Source organism: Balaenoptera musculus, chromosome 3 (genome assembly GCF_009873245.2).
Source record: "Balaenoptera musculus isolate JJ_BM4_2016_0621 chromosome 3, mBalMus1.pri.v3, whole genome shotgun sequence".
NCBI lineage: Eukaryota > Metazoa > Chordata > Mammalia > Artiodactyla > Balaenopteridae > Balaenoptera > Balaenoptera musculus.
Window position 1 is genome coordinate 165430679 of NC_045787.1, and position 14732 is coordinate 165445410.

A 14732-nucleotide genomic window follows, 5' to 3' on the forward strand; every position below is an offset into this window, starting at 1 on the left:
CGTGCGCGTCGGGCGAGGCCCTCCCTCACCTGCCAGGTGTCCGAGAGCTCCTGCAGCTGCAGTTTCAGTTCCCGCGCCGAGGCCACGGCCTCGCCCTCCCGCACCTTGAGCGCCTTCAGCTCCTCCTGCAGCCGCGCCACGTTGTTCTCGTCGGGCAGCGAGCTGTTCCTCTGCGGGGAGAGGAGCGGTCAGAGCCCAGGGGAGCTGCGCAGCCACGCGGCCCTTCCCGCAGGCCCCACGCCCCGGCTCCCCTCTCCTCTGCGCTCCGCCTTGGGCGGCCCGGCTGGGAGAGGGCGCACCCTGGACCCCAGGATGCGCCGGGGGAACAAGGACCAGGCCCGAGGGGAGGAGACCCCGCCCTTGCCGCCCCGGCTGGACATCCTGGTCTGTAAAACCGGTGTAATAACAGCACCTGCTCTCTGGCACGACTGGCCTAGGGCAACCCCCTCACACCATGTGACTGCTAGTAACACTGGGTGGGCTGGGAGAGGACGGGCGCTACCCACCTGGGAATCTGAGATCCACACCCTCCGGGCCCAGACCCGGGACCTGGCCCAGCTGGAGCAGAGAAGACCGTGGATTTCAGCACCGTCTCCCTGGGGATGCACTGAGGGCCGGCTTAGGCCCTATCCTGGCCTCCCAAGGGCTCAGTGATGAGAGATTCATGCTCCAGCCTCTTGGACCAAAAGCCAACTCGCTGCATGAGGTTCTCCCTGACCCTTGTTTGAGTCTGGGAGTTGGGGTGGGGGGGGTGGTGGCAGACCTACTGGGCCCACATTTCCCTCTGATGTGGAGGGAGAGGGGTGGGAAGCCCAGCTCTGGGCAGGCGGGCAGTTGGGGACCGAGAGGCCGATGGCCCCATGCAAGGCTGTGGCAGAGACACCCCACCTGGGAGGGCACCCAAAATAGCGCAGCTTGGAGGTGGGGGGCATGGCTCCTGCCAGTGGGTGAGTGCTGCCCTCTGGTGGCCGGGGCACCTCCCTTCTGGCAGCGCACTGGGAATTGAGACAATAACCGGTGTGGAAGGAGCTGGGAAGGGACCAAGAGGCCTGGTGCCCCCTGCAGGGCTGCAGGTGGGAGAGGATGGCCCCCTGGGTGGTGTCTCCATGGAGGGGAGCAGCCCTGATGGGCCTGGGCCTTGGCCTTCCCTTCCCCTCTCTCCAATCCTGGAACCCAGGGCCTGAGGGGGACACATACAGCCCAGGGAGCCCATGAAGGCCACCGCACTGGTGGCCTGGTGCCTGACACATGAGGGCGGGCACACCCCTTGTGGAGTCGTGTTGCTTCTTGTATGCTTGTGTGTGTGTGTGCGCATGCACGTGTGTACCTCCAGGGCTTGAGAGGGTCTGAGGGTGAGGGGCCCAACTTCCCATCTGCCCAGACCCTGGTGTGGAGACCAAGGAGAAGGAGGCAGGGGCCGAGGGAGGTGCCCTGAGCTCCGTGGGGGCTGCTGGGGCAGGGGGCTCTGACTCCAGGGCCTGTCCCACTGGTCCCCCTGGCCGCCCCTTCTCCTTGGCTAGGGCCTCTTGTCACCTCCCCTTCCCCAGGGTTCCCCCAGCACCTGCCCAGTCGCACCTTCTCCATGTCTAGAACCTTGTCCTGCATCTCCCGCAGGGCCCCCAGAGTCTCGGTCTCCCGCAGCCGTGACTGCTCCAGCTCCGTCTCCAGGTGGGCCACAAAGTCCTCGGTGAGGCGCGGGTTATCCTGGGGGCGGGCAGAGGGCTGCGTTGGGCCCCAGGCTGTGCCCAGAGGTGGGCAGCCTTCCTGCCAGCCGGCTGTGGGCCCAGGCCTGGCCCCACCCCGTCCACCTCCAGGGCCGGGCTGTGGGTGGAGAGGGGGGTGAGGAGAAACTCCGGATCCGCCGGAGGGGCCGGATGCCAGGGGGGCCCTGATGCTCTGTGCCTAGGGGTCCTGGGAACAGAGGGGACTTTCCATGGCCTCAGGATGCCATGGAAAGGGACACCAGTGACTGGTTCCCAGGATCACTGGGATGAGGACGGAGGGTGAGTTCTCCGGGGACCCCTTCCTGCTGTGTGGCCTGTGGCCTAACCACAGGGTGAGGGTGGCATGGGGCAGATGGGGAAAGAGTTTGCTGAGACTCCTTTCTTGGTCAGTGCCCAGGGGCTTCTCAAAGGTACCCTAGGAGTCCCAGGGGTGATGGGTGGGCCCAATAAAGAAGACCTGGCCGTGGGACTTCCCTGGCGGTCCTGTGGTTAAGACTCCGCACTTCCACTGCAGGGGGCACAGGTTCGATCCCTGGTCCGGGAAATAGGATCCCGCATGCTGCGTGGCGCAGCCAAAACAAAACAAAACAAACCTGGCCAGTGGGGGAGGGCAGCCCCTGGGGTCAGAGCGGGGCCTGCATCTTGCTGCCTGGGGAGCCTGGCAGGGCAGCCGCCACCCTCTTCCCCCACCTGCCTAGCTGCCCAGGTCTGCTCGCTGCCCTTGACCACTGGGGGTCTCTGAGGCCCATGGGTACCAGTGGCTCTCCCTTGGCTCAGAAGGGCTCCGGGCCCCATGCCAACCTCTTGCCAGGCTGCACCTCCTCCAGGAGCCTCTGGAGACCGTGCTCAGGGGCTGCACTGGCACCGCCCGCCCTCCCTGCCTCACCCAGCTCTGATCAGGCCCTAAAGGCCAGAGCTCAGAGGTGGCAGGTGAATGTCTCTCTGACTGGCCTGAGAGGGGGCATCATGCCATGCGCGGGGTGAGCCCAGCCTCAGTTTCCCCACTGGCCTGGCTGCTTTAGAGCCAGGTGGGGCTACAGCACTCGAAGTTGCGGGGCAGGAGGTGGATGCAGGTGAGCCACGGTGAAGTTCCACCCCCCTGTACCTGGGAGCGAAGAATCAGCTTGCATCCCTCAGGTCAGGTCTCCAGGCCTGGGTGAGGGGGCCCTCCTCAGCTAATGACCCTTCCGTCTCTCTACCCACTGTTTCTTGAGCACCCTGTGGTTTCTCCAAATCAGGGACCCCCCCCCTCCCCCGCCCCCAGCTCACTGCCAGGCCCTGCTGGGTTCAGCCCTGGATCGCAGGGAGCCTGCAGCATCCTTCCCTGCCCCTCTGGGACCTGCGCTCGGGCATGCATGCTGAGTTTGCAGGCTGCAGCTGCTGGTGGGTTGCCACATAAGGCAGGCAGCCTGCTGGGTACAGCTGGAGGAAAGTTCTGAAAGCCCTCTCTGGGAGAAGCGGACTCTCTGCTGTGCTCCAGCACATGGGTCCTCCCACTACCCATCCGAAGTTCATGACCCCACAACAGACTTGGGCTGCCCCCTCACCCCCATCCCACCGGCTCAGACTGGTAGGCACAGGCCAGACCCTCTTCTGAGGGCAAAGTGCTGGGCGCTGGAAGGGGTTACCCTCTCCCTTGTCCCAGCTCCTGCCCTGCATGGCTGGCCCCCCTGGGGAAGCCCTGAAACTGAGTCCCCCTAAAGCTGAGTTCCCCTGCCAAGCTTAGGATTAACCTCTCCATCCAAGACTTTACTGCCTTTCTGTGCCACCCCTCCCCCCCGTCAGGATTGACAAGTTTCAAAGAAAAGGGGGGGATTGAAACCGAGCAGGACCCTGTGGGGCCTTCCCGGGTACAAAAACCCTTCGGTGTCCCCGTTGCTTGTTTGTAGAAAAAGGCTTTAGTTTCCTAGGCCTTCCCTGAGTTCCAGAGCACAACAAGCGGTTAATGATGAGGGCGGTAGGTCACAGGACGCCTAGGTCCTCCTGAAGGGGCACAGATAACCGTCTGACACGGATCTTTGAGCCGTTCTGCAGAAACTGAGAGCCCCAGCCAGGTGGCAGACAGTGACTGCATGCTGAACACAAGCACGCGCACGCCAGACTGGCTGGAGCCAGAAGGCTGATGCCGGAGATTCCCGAAGCATCACCCTGTTACCTCACCACCAGCCAATCGGAAGGAGGTCCATGAGCTGATGATGCATCCTAGGACCCTCTCCCCTAACACCGTCTTTAAAAACCCCTGCCTAAAAGCCAGTGGGGACTTTATGGGTTCCTTTGAGGAGGAGCTGCCTGTTCTCCTTGTTTGCAATAGATGCTTTACTTTCCTCCGCCACAACCGAGTGTTGGTGGATTGGCTTTGCTGCATGTCAGGTGAGCGGACCCGGGCTTAGTTCGATAACAGCCCAACAGCCCTTCAGACCCTGGGGAGACACCAGGGCTCCCCCAAGGAATCACAGCCCCATCAGTGGAAGGAGGGGTCCCGGCAGGGACAGCTCGTTCCCAGGGGCTCCTGTGCTGAGGCTGGGGGCCGGGGAGGGTGACTGCTTTCCTCTCAGTGTGGTAGGCCAGACACCCTACTGGGGGGTGGGAAACGGAAAACACGGGATCCCCCCTGGGTGTGGGGCAGTTCGCTGCTGAGGGTGGGGGAGAATCTGCACTCTGCTCTGGGTCCCCTGCCCCCCAGCAAGGAACAGGCGGGCCAGGGGCTGAGGCAGGGCTGATTTGGAGCCATTTGCTCAAGAGCCCTGCAGGCAGCTGGGCACGGGGCGTGGCCTGGCCCGGGTGGCCCCGCCCACCCAGCCTGCTACCTGCTGCTCCTGCAGCTGCCGGATGGTGCTCTGTGCCTTCTGCAGGTCCTCGGCCGCTGAGCTGCACTGCTGCCGCACCACTGCCAGCTCCCGCTTGATGACGTAGTTCTCCTCAGCCTCCTGCGCTCGTGTCACCTGCCCCTGAGCACAGCGAGGACAGGGGGCCGTGACCCTCTGCTCACACCCCAGGCGAGGCCCACAGAGGGTGGAGGTGGGGCGGAAGGAAGAGGGGTGAGGCCTCCCACACTCAGAGCCTGGGATGGGGCGCCCCACGGGGCCTGGGGATGGGGGGACCGGCAGGAACAGGACACTGGGAGGAACCTGGAGGAACACAGCCACCCGGGGCCCAGGCTCTGGCTCTCAGCCTCTGTCCCAGGTGAGGAGAAAGAAGTCCTTATCCAGGGCACATGGCACAGCAGAGGCTGGGCTCTGCTGGTGACGCTGGGGATGTGGGGGTAGCCAAGGGCCCAGAGGCTCAGGGCTGGCTCCTTAGGGCCTGGTCGGGGGGTGGGATACATCTCTCCTGGGACCTGCTCCAGTCCTGGAGCCCGGGACTTCCACCTGCCCGAGGACCCCCCAGCCTCATCCCTTCAGCCCACCCAACTTAGGCCCCCCATTCCAGGCTCAGAGCCACTAGGTAGTGGGCAGAAGCTTCCAGATAAAGCCATTCAAGATGAGGCAGCAGCAGAAGCAGGTGAGTGAAAGAAGATGGCAGGCCTTGCAGGTGGGAGCAGAGAAGAGCGTGAGGGGCCAGAATGGGTGTGTGTGTGTGTGTGCGTGTGTATGTGTGTGTGTATTGCGGAGGCTCAGCCGTGCACACACCAGGGCCTGTTGCTGATGCAGCCTCAGGGTCCCCGAGCCCTCTTGGGTCCCCACCTGTGTCCCCTGGAGGGAGGAAACCTGTGCATGTGCGTGTGGGTACACTCACAGATGCGCCCACACGCACCACGCGTTTACACGCGCGCCCCCTCCCCCAGAGGGAAGCCTCCGTCTCCCGGGAGAAGCGGTCCCCAGTCGCCCCCATGCGCAGCTCCAGGCCAGGGAAGAGGTGGTCTGGTGGCCGTGTGCGGGGACCAGGAAGAAGTGGGGGCGGGAGACGAAAAGCTACAGTACCTGGATTAGCCTATCAGCCAGAGCAGCGCTCTCCTACCCGGTGGAGGGGTTCCGAGCGACAGGGGGAAGAGGCAGAGCAGGAGGCGCGGGGACAGGAGAGAGGGAGAGACAGACAAGAACCACTTGTCACTAACGCAGTGGACTGTCTCTAGAAGCAGGGAGAGAGGAGACCAGAGAACCAGAGAACCAGCAGGAGAGGACCCAGAGGAAGACCAAAGCCAGAGCCAGCTCCGTCCTGGAGAGGGGTCTGCGTGTGAGCGGGGAGGGCAGCGTCACTCATGGGGGCCGCCAGGCGGGGGCCTCACTCGTGAGTGAGGAGGTGCCGTCCGGGGAGGGGGCAGGGGAGGGAAGCACTGGGCCCGGTGGGTGCATTTTAACTTGGAGGCAAAGTGAGAATCAAGGCTTTGGGGCAAGGGCAACAAATTCCACCTACTCCCTGTGGTCAGCGGAGGGTCAAGCAAGACTGAGCGGGGAGCTGGAAGTAGAGGATCCCCGTCTCACTCCCATCTTTAAAAACAGGTTGGGGGCCAGGGTCAAGGCTATGGCACCCCCTCCAGAGTGCAAGGCTGTCCCCTCCTCCCCCACCCTGTCTCCTTTCTTTTGTCAGAGCAGCCCGGGAGGGCACCGGGCACAAATGGATTTCCATGTTTGCAGTTGACAGGGTTATAACTCAATCCTTCCTCAAGCAAAGTTTCGCCACAGTCCCAAATTTATACAGCAGCCCAAATCTCAGTGGGGCTTGTGGTGGGGCCTCTGGGATTTACGCCACAGGCTTTGGGGTGGGGGTGCGCGGCGCCCGGGGCAGGAGGCTGGCTGGCCCTCTGGCTGCTGGGTCCTGCTCGGGGCTGGGAGGGTTCGGTGCCACAGGCTGGTGGCCGCACCCCTCACCTTCTCCAGGGTCTCAATCCGCTGCTTCAGGAGCCGGTTCTCTGTCCGAAGCCTCTATGCGGGGAGAGGGGAGAGCATGTCAGAGCCCGCCTCCTGCTCCTGTACACACAGAGGCCTGTCCCTTCAGGGCTAGGCCACCTCCGGGCAGGACGGCGCCAGTGTCTCATGCTCTGGGTCAGTGATTCCAGAAAACAGTCAAGGCCAATTCCCGTTCAGAATGGTCCACCAGGTGTTTTTTTAAAAACAAACTCTGGTTCAGTAAAAATAGTGTGATCACTTTGGTAGCTATGCACTGTGTGTGCGGGGGGTGGGGGGCTTTGGGGGCGGTGGTCCCTCCTCCGGAGTCTGTTTCTACCCCACGCTTGAGCCTGTAAAGGGCCAATGTGACGCCTCCCACGGGGCAAAGGCCTCTGTGTTTTGGGGGAAGCTGCTCGCAGACAGGTCCCACCCCTCACTGCTTCACTTGGAGCGCCAGGGTTGAATTCTCAGAGGACAAACTCAGAGTCTGGGTCCAGGGGAAGAGGTCTTGCTGAACACATGCTTCTTTCAGTTTGACAACTACATTTCCGCAACCCACTGAGAGCCAGCTGTACCCAAGAGTTGTCACTTTCCCCGGGCTGGGGTTCTGGAGATGGTCTCCTTGCTTCCGCCTTCCATCCTGTGCTGGTAGTCTTGGTTACATATTTGTGGTTTTAGGTTCCCTCACAGCCTTTTGGGAAGCAGGGGAGGTTCACATCTGCCTTGCACCTAGTTTCTAACTACGTACCCCTTAAGCAGTGGGTATAGAAATAGTTTTGATCGGCGGATTAGTGAGGGTCCTGCTTCCCTGCGGATCACACAGAACATTGCCTGGTTTCTACCGGGGGAGAAGAAGGTGATGGAAACACCCAGAACACTCCCAGGAAGCAACTGTGGTCAGAGAGAATTGCAGATGTGATTGATGGGCACTGACTCATTTCACGGGAGGGGACACTAAGTCAGAGGCAGGCAGTGTCTTGCCCGAGGCTCCCGGCTCGCTGGGGTCAGAGCCGTTGCCGGCACAGGTCTCTGTTGCTCATAGGGATCCAGAACCAGAGTCCTGACCCCTGACCCCTGGAATGTCTGCCCCCTTTCTGGCCTCAACGCATTGATGCCACAAGCTCAGCCATCCCTGGAGGAGCTGGATGTGCCGACCAACAACTAACCGCTCTCCTCTTCCTCCCAAGGGAAAACCAGAGAGTGAACAAGGACTACGGGGGCCTATGTACTAATCACACTATTAAATTTTTTTTTTCTTTTTTTGCCATGCGGCATGCGGGCTCTTAGTTCCCCAACCAGGGATTGAACCTGTGGCCCCTGCAGTGGGGGCGCAGAGTCTTAACCACTGGACCACCGGGGAAGTCCCTTTTTTTCTGTATTTTTGATGTTTTGACATCCTGCGGCCTTGCTAATCCTGGAGACACTGCCCCTCCCAGGGCTAGCTAACTCCTAGGGAGAGTAGACAACCTGCCTGCTAGCTTGCCTTCCACAGGCAAACCAGCCAATCCAGAGCCCATGCCCCCACCCACCTCCCTTATCTAACTCTCGCACACCACGCTAGTATTTCCCCTGCTCTCAATTGTTCCAGGACAGCTAGGAACCACCCCTATAGCCCAGAGCCTGGAAATTATTCAAACTAGCCAATCCTGAACTCTCTTGAACTTGCCTACCCTGCCTCGCCCATCCCTTCCTGTGGAAACCACAATAAGGGCTCTGGCCCATGCTTTTCTTCTTCTGCCTCCTGACCCACCCTGGTGCTTCCCCATGTGGCCCTGCGTGCAGAGGTGTGCCCCCTCCTGTGAGTAATAAACTCTTCTTTTGAAGGCAGTTGTCTCTGTGTCTGTCACCTCACCATACCTGATTAAAACAAATCCCAGGTACATTTTTAAACAGGCAAAAGGTGCAAGGGCACAGGGCAGGGTCAGGGGAGAAGGCATCTGCCCTGCCCTTGGGCATGCAGTCTCCTCTCGTTATAAATTTCCAGGCTGGGCATGTGGTTTAAGGATCCGCTGTGTCCCTCCCTACTGCTGAGCCATCATGGTCACCATCTGGCAGCAGGCCCTTGTCTGTGCATGAGCAAAACATACACGTTTGGACTGGTGCATCAGTAAAGCTGCCATTCCTGAGAAAGGGAGATGCTTAAAAATTCAGGACACAAGACTATTTCTCAAAAACTTACAAACAGGGCCGGGGCAATGATGCCCTCTTTCGCCACTCAGGTATGGGTGGCAGGTGACCTGGATTCGAATCTAGGTTCTGTCTCTGCCTTTCTAGAGGAGGTCGGGATGACGATGATGGTGGTGGTTAATAATAATAATTATTTGAACAGGAGAGCGTCATCCCTATTTTGCAGAAGGGGACACTGAGGCTCAGAGAGGTGAATTCACCTTCCCGGCAGGTCACACAGCTGGTCTGCAGGAGAGCTGGGATTTGAACTCTGGTCTGTGGGACTCCAGTCCCAGCCACTGTGGGACTCTGTCCCTGAAGAGGACAGAGCCAGGCTGTGCTGGTGTTTGTGTTTGTCTCTGTCCCCCACCTCCACTGGACTGGGGGGCCTCAGTCCTGCTGTGACTCTGACACATAGTGCTCACTAAACGCCTGTTGAGGGAATAACCAAAATCACGTCTGAAGGGATGAAAGCAGAGGGAAGGAGATGGAGGGACGTCTGGGTTCAGAGGTTCTGCACACCCAGAAAACCCTCTATGATGTTGTGATTTACAAGGAATATATACTTGGTCTTTGTCCCTGGTCCTGGCACAGGCTCCTAAAACCCTGGGAATTTCCTAAGTGAGGAGAGGAATAAAGGCGTCTTTGTTATGTTAATGAGATGACTTTTGGAAAGCCCTCCCCACCCCACCCCCCATCACCTAAGGATGGTGCTGGTTGCCAGGGGACCCAGTCCTGTGATGAGAGGGTTGGACCTTTCAGTCCCACCCTCAGACCCCCGGGAGGGGAAAGGGCTGGAGGTTGAATCTCAGTGGACCTGTTCACCACCGTGTCCCCAATGCTGGGGGTGGGGGGGGGTGGCCCTTGCTCCCATGCCGGCCTGGTGGTGAGTGAAAGGACAGGCAGGCCTAGGGACCACCTCTCAGAGCCTAAGGACCCCCTGCTGTGTGGCCCGCGCTGGGTGGGCTGCCCTCTAGCGGCCGTCGAGGGGGCTCCCAAGGGCATATCCACCACCACCATCAAGCCCCCCCCCACCGCCCCCCTGCTTCCCGCCAGCCCTGCCCAGGCCAACCGGGGGCTCACTTTGATCTCGATCTGCTCTTCCATCTCCTTGCTCTTCATGGCTGCGTACTCCTTCTCCAGCCTGCAGAGGGGAGGGCCGACGTGCTCACTGTCTCACCCTCGGGGACCCCCTTTCTGCCAGCACCCTGGCCTCCCGGTACTGACCTCTTCATCTTCTTGGGGTTGTACTTGACCTGGTAAGCCTTGAGGATCAGCTTGTCCGGGCAGCTGTCGAACTGATGGGGGATTACCCTCTGGAAGTACTGTGGGGACACGGGTGGTCACGGACACACGGGCCCTGACCGCCTGGGGCCACCCGAGCCCCTGCGGCACCCTGCTTCCCTGGAGGAGGGCCTGGGTACACCAGGAGGGACGGCCAGAGCCGGTCGGCCTGGGCGCTCGCCATCACCTGGCCTGTTGTGTGGATCGAGTGAGCGAGTGTGAGAAGCAGGATTCGTGAGAAGGAGCTGCCTGCAGCCAGGACCTCTGTTTGCAGGGAAAGCGGGCTTCGGGAGCTCCTGAGGGCGAAGGCCAGGTGTGGGTGGGGGTGGGGTCCGAGCACAGAGGACCTTCACGGAAGAAGGGGGAGACATGCCGCTGCCCCAGGGCAGTGAGAGGAGATGGAAGAGGCTGAAGGATCGGGGTGGTGCGGAGGAAGCCAGAGGGGGGACCCCTCAGTGGTCTGCCTGCTCGCCTGGGGCCCCTGGAACCTCCGCAAAGAGTTAAGTGCAAGCTGCCGGGTGGACACAGCTTGCTGCAGTTCGGGGCCAGGCTGGCTCCCGCTCCCTAGCCCAGCTGGCCCCCTCTGGCAGCTGCGGACAATGGATGCCCGTGTTCGTGGACACAACTGTGGCCTTTGTGCATTCTTCCCCGAAGCACCAGCTGGAGGACGCTGGGAGGGGGCGGGGGCCTGCACGATGGGGACATGGCGGTGAGATGCAGGCCGGCCTCTTCTCAGCAGGCAGGGCAGCTGGGGTAGGCTGTGGTGGGGCAGGGCGAGAGTCTGCCCCAGACCCCTCACTCCCTCCTGTGCCCTCGCCCGGCCTAGTTGCTGGGGCCGAAACCACACCCAACGCCTCCTGGTTTGGCCAGTATTACTATTTGCCATGTTAGTCTCTGGGGACACAGAGCTGGGGGCAGGTGAAGCGGGGGGACTCCCAGGGCTCGGCCTAGGCCTTCCTCTCTCCCTGCTACCAGGTTGCTGGCCCTGGGCTGTGTCTGGCAGAGCCTGGGGCTCCTTGGGCACCCACCCACCCTGGTCCTCCATGGAGACCTCGGGGGGGCAGAGGTGATGGGAAAGGATCAGGGCGCTCAGGAAGTCCAGGGCCTCCCCATCTCTCAGAAGGGCTCCACCTGCCCAGGTGCCCCTGCTGGGGGGCAAGCCTGCCTGCCCTGGCCCTCCTGGCCCACCTGGGACATCCCCTCCATGTCCAGCTGCATCAGCTCCATCTGGTTCACCTGCAGCAGGGCAAGGCCCACCCGGAACACGATCTCCAGGCCCTGTGAAGGAGGCGGGGGTAGTGCATCTCTGGTCACGCTCTCCTGGGGAGCCCTCTGACCCCTCCCTGAGCCCTGGAATCGTTTCCACTGGGGGCGTGAGTCACTCCATCCAGAGTGGCCAGGAGAGGAAGGGGCATGTGGTCCTCACCTCGTACATGAAGATGTCAAAGACACGCGTGGCGACGGGCAGTGGGAAGGTGGTCAGGAAGAGCGTGAGGAACCAGGAGGAGGCATACATGGACGTGTGGAAGCTCTGGGAGCGGAAGTGGGTGTTCAGGTCCGGGAGCTGCTCCTGGGGTGGGGGGAGGAGGCCAGGCACCATGAGGAGGGTGCTGGGCACAGCTGTCAGCACCCACAGGCTCCCTCCACCGGAAGTGCTAGGCCTCAGTGCCTGCACCTCCAGGGAGCCTTCCTTGACCTGCCCTGGGCAGTCCCCCGCACTGTCTCTGGGTGGGGCGGCAGCACCCCAGAGCTCTGAGTAGCACTAGGTGGGGACATGGCAGGGATGGCAGGAGGCCCAGCTGCCCGTGGGACCCTCACCACCGCCCTCCACAATGCTCTGTGCTTTGTGCCCAGCAACGCTCAAGGGATGCCTGTCTGACTGGTCTGAACTTCAGACTGCTGGAAAGCGACAGAAACTGCAGGAACTGAGGCTGGAGAAGGCGGTAGGACTCCCTGGAGGTCCTTCACTGGGAGAACAGACCCTCAGGCTGTCCCCCGGCCTGCCCTGGGCTTCCTGACTCAGGAGCTCTCTGGTGGCGGCCAGCTCCTTCGCCACAGGAGCTCTCAGCTCCCCAGCCTGGGGTGGGATTGCTCCTTCTGTGTGGCCCTGGAACACCTGCTTGCTGGCACTACCGGTCCCCTCGACCGACGGCACCTCCTCATCCTCTGGGCCTGAGGAAGGGGGCTTTCACGACTGGGCGTGTCCTGCCCACTGTGGCGCAGAGCTGCCCCGCCCCACCTGCGACCGGCTTCCAGAGCAGGCCAGCGTGTGTGTGTGTGTGTGTGTGTGTGTGTGTGTGTGTGTGTGTGTGTGTGTGTGTGTGTGTGTGTGTGTGTGTGTGTGTGTGTGTACACACGTATACCGGCTCTCTCTGCCAGCCAGGAGCGGGCCCTGTGGGGCTGCTATTTATAAACAGAGGCGGCTGCGGTTCTCCAGTAATCAGCAAAGGCAGGCAGACAACACCTTCCCTCCTTCTGCCACACCAGGGAGCAGACAGGAGGGCGCAGTGGGTGTGTCTGAGCCGGACTGACCCGTCCACCCTGGCCGCAATGGCTCTGGGAGCCCCGAGCTCTGAGGAGCCCCCACTGGAAGGGGCTGGCCCCTGCCTGGTCCCTCAAAGCATCCTTCAGGGCAGTGCTTTACGGCCCCTTGGGGAGTAGAGCCCCTCTCTGAGCTGGAACGTCTGGATGTGATTTCTCAGGCGTGGAATTTTCAGTCAAAGAGACTCACTGGGACGGCCGACGTTAGCACCTGTATGTGTGGGCTGCTGGAGGGGGGGGGGCAGGCGGGACCGCCCCTGGGCCCACTCACCTGTAGCATGTACTCGAACTGGTAGATGCAGAGCCCCAGCTCTGCCATGCTGGGCTTGAAGAGCTCCCGCAGGCGGTACTCCTGCATCAGCCGCACGAACACACAGAAGGCCTCCTCCTCAGGCATCTGGGGGTGGGCGGGCAGGGGGCTGTGAGTGGGGGTGGGGGGGGCGGGGGCGCCCACTGCTCTTCTTATGGCTTCGCTTGTCTCTGCTCCATTTACTTTTATTGAACGTGGACAGCGCCGGGCTGCCCGGACCCACACAGCAAAGCTCTCTGGTAAATATCATCACCCTGTTTCAATGACAGGAAGCCTCCTGAGGCTGAAGTCACCTGCCCAAGGCCGCCTGGCAGGAAACAGTGGAGCTGGGACTTGAACCCCAGGTCTGGCCACCTCCAGAGCCCACGGTGGAGGCATCCTCTGGTCCATTCCCAGCCGGCTCCATTCTCCCCCTCCTAAGCCTGCTGGATTCTCTGGAGGAAACCCCAAGCCCCATAGACATCACACTGGCTGACCTAAGCCTGAGTGTCCCATCCAACCCTGGGAGGTGACTGAGTAGGACGGCCTACCCCTCCCTCCAATCTTGGGACGGGATAGGGGACAGAACAGGTGGCCAGCCCTCTGTGCTCACCCCCTGGAGGCCTGGCTGGGAGACTGTCAGAGGTCACAGGTGGACACAGAGGGAGGTTCTGACCTAGGAGGACACTGGATGGAGGGAACACTCTCCTTTTGTCCACCTCCTGGGGGCAGACAGAGCCGGGAGGGGCTGGGCCCAGGCCACCTACCTGCATGAGGAGCAGGCCCACGATGAAGGCGCTGCCCTGGCAGTAGCCCACCTCCCGGTCCACCAGGGAGTAGGCCTGCGAGGGAACACATGCGAGTCAGGGCAGGGCTCTGCCGGGCCTGGTGACCGCAGCGGTTCTCCGTGGGGCCAGGGGTCCTCACCTTCATGACGTTGAAGAGCACCTCCTGGCCCAGGCTGTCCTGGCCCTTGAAGAACTCGTGCTCCGGGTAGGTGCGGGCGATGTCCCTGCGGATCAGCTTCTCGCAAGGTGAGGACATCTTGAGCAGCTCCGAGTACTGGTTCTTGACTGGCATGTCCGTGGCGCTGCACAGGAGCTGCCACACGATGGCCCGGAAATGGTGCGGGATGCCCTTGCGGATCAGCTCCTGGCGACAGGGTCAGAGCGGGGGTGGGGGGGTCGGGGGTGGGATCGGGAGGCCGGGCCGGACCCCATCCCAGCGCAGCCTCCCCACGGCCGCCCAGCCCGGCCTCTGAGATCGGGTCCACCCATGCCTCACCCGGGGCCCAGAGCTCGGCTGAGCCACTGCACGGCACACGGAGTCCACGAGGCTGAATGCCCCGCCCCAGCCCATCATGGAACTCGCGGGCGGGAAGCAGGAGGGTGCCTGGGGTGCCAGCCCCTCCCTGATCTCCACACCCAGCCCCCCGGCCCTGGCAAGGCACCCCGAAAGTGCCCACACACCTCCAGTCCTGCCCTTTGCTCGTGCTGGGGCCCCTGGCAGACCTTGCCCACCCCCCGGCCGCCCGCCCAGCCCCGCCGCCTGCCCCACCTTGAGCAGCTTCTCCTTCCTGCGCCGCCACTCCTCCCACTCGTTGGCGATCCGGCCCCACAGGATCCATGTGTCCTCCTCCAGGTGGCTCAGGTTGGAGGAGGCTGAGGAGCTGGACACCAGCGAGGAGCCGCTGTTCCGCCGGGAGCCGTTCATGGAGCGCATGGACTTGGAGTCGGCTTCCAGGAGCCTGGGTGTGGTGGGGGGGAGGGGGGAGGCTGCAGGAGCTTCCCACCCTGGCCCCTGGGTCCCAAAGAGCCTGGCCCCTCCTCCCTGGGGTCCCAGAGGATACCAGGGATTGGGTCTAAGTTATTTTTCCTGAGCGGCACGTGCTGAGTGACTTTG

At 62.1% G+C, this 14732-nt stretch overlaps 1 protein-coding gene across 7 annotated transcripts in view; it reads right to left on the reverse strand.

Annotated features, from left to right (window-relative positions):
• Nucleotides 1-14732, reverse strand: part of EVI5L (ecotropic viral integration site 5 like) — a 29553-nt gene that overhangs the window by 2446 nt on the left and 12375 nt on the right. For 2 of the 7 annotated variants that reach the window (XM_036846035.1, XM_036846030.1), the window contains exons 3-16: nucleotides 14388-14577; nucleotides 13758-13982; nucleotides 13598-13672; nucleotides 12813-12938; nucleotides 11427-11570; nucleotides 11189-11278; nucleotides 9944-10041; nucleotides 9800-9860; nucleotides 6533-6586; nucleotides 5645-5677; nucleotides 4532-4672; nucleotides 1576-1821; nucleotides 507-558; nucleotides 30-170 (exon numbers count right to left, since the gene is read on the reverse strand). In XM_036846035.1, coding sequence (XP_036701930.1) covers nucleotides 30-170; nucleotides 507-558; nucleotides 1576-1821; nucleotides 4532-4672; nucleotides 5645-5677; nucleotides 6533-6586; nucleotides 9800-9860; nucleotides 9944-10041; nucleotides 11189-11278; nucleotides 11427-11570; nucleotides 12813-12938; nucleotides 13598-13672; nucleotides 13758-13982; nucleotides 14388-14577 — 1676 coding nt within the window. The remainder of the gene's footprint in view (nucleotides 1-29; nucleotides 171-506; nucleotides 559-1575; nucleotides 1822-4531; nucleotides 4673-5644; nucleotides 5678-6532; nucleotides 6587-9799; nucleotides 9861-9943; nucleotides 10042-11188; nucleotides 11279-11426; nucleotides 11571-12812; nucleotides 12939-13597; nucleotides 13673-13757; nucleotides 13983-14387; nucleotides 14578-14732) is intronic. The other 5 variants (XM_036846033.1, XM_036846031.1, XM_036846034.1 and 2 more) reach the window with 5 other exon arrangements.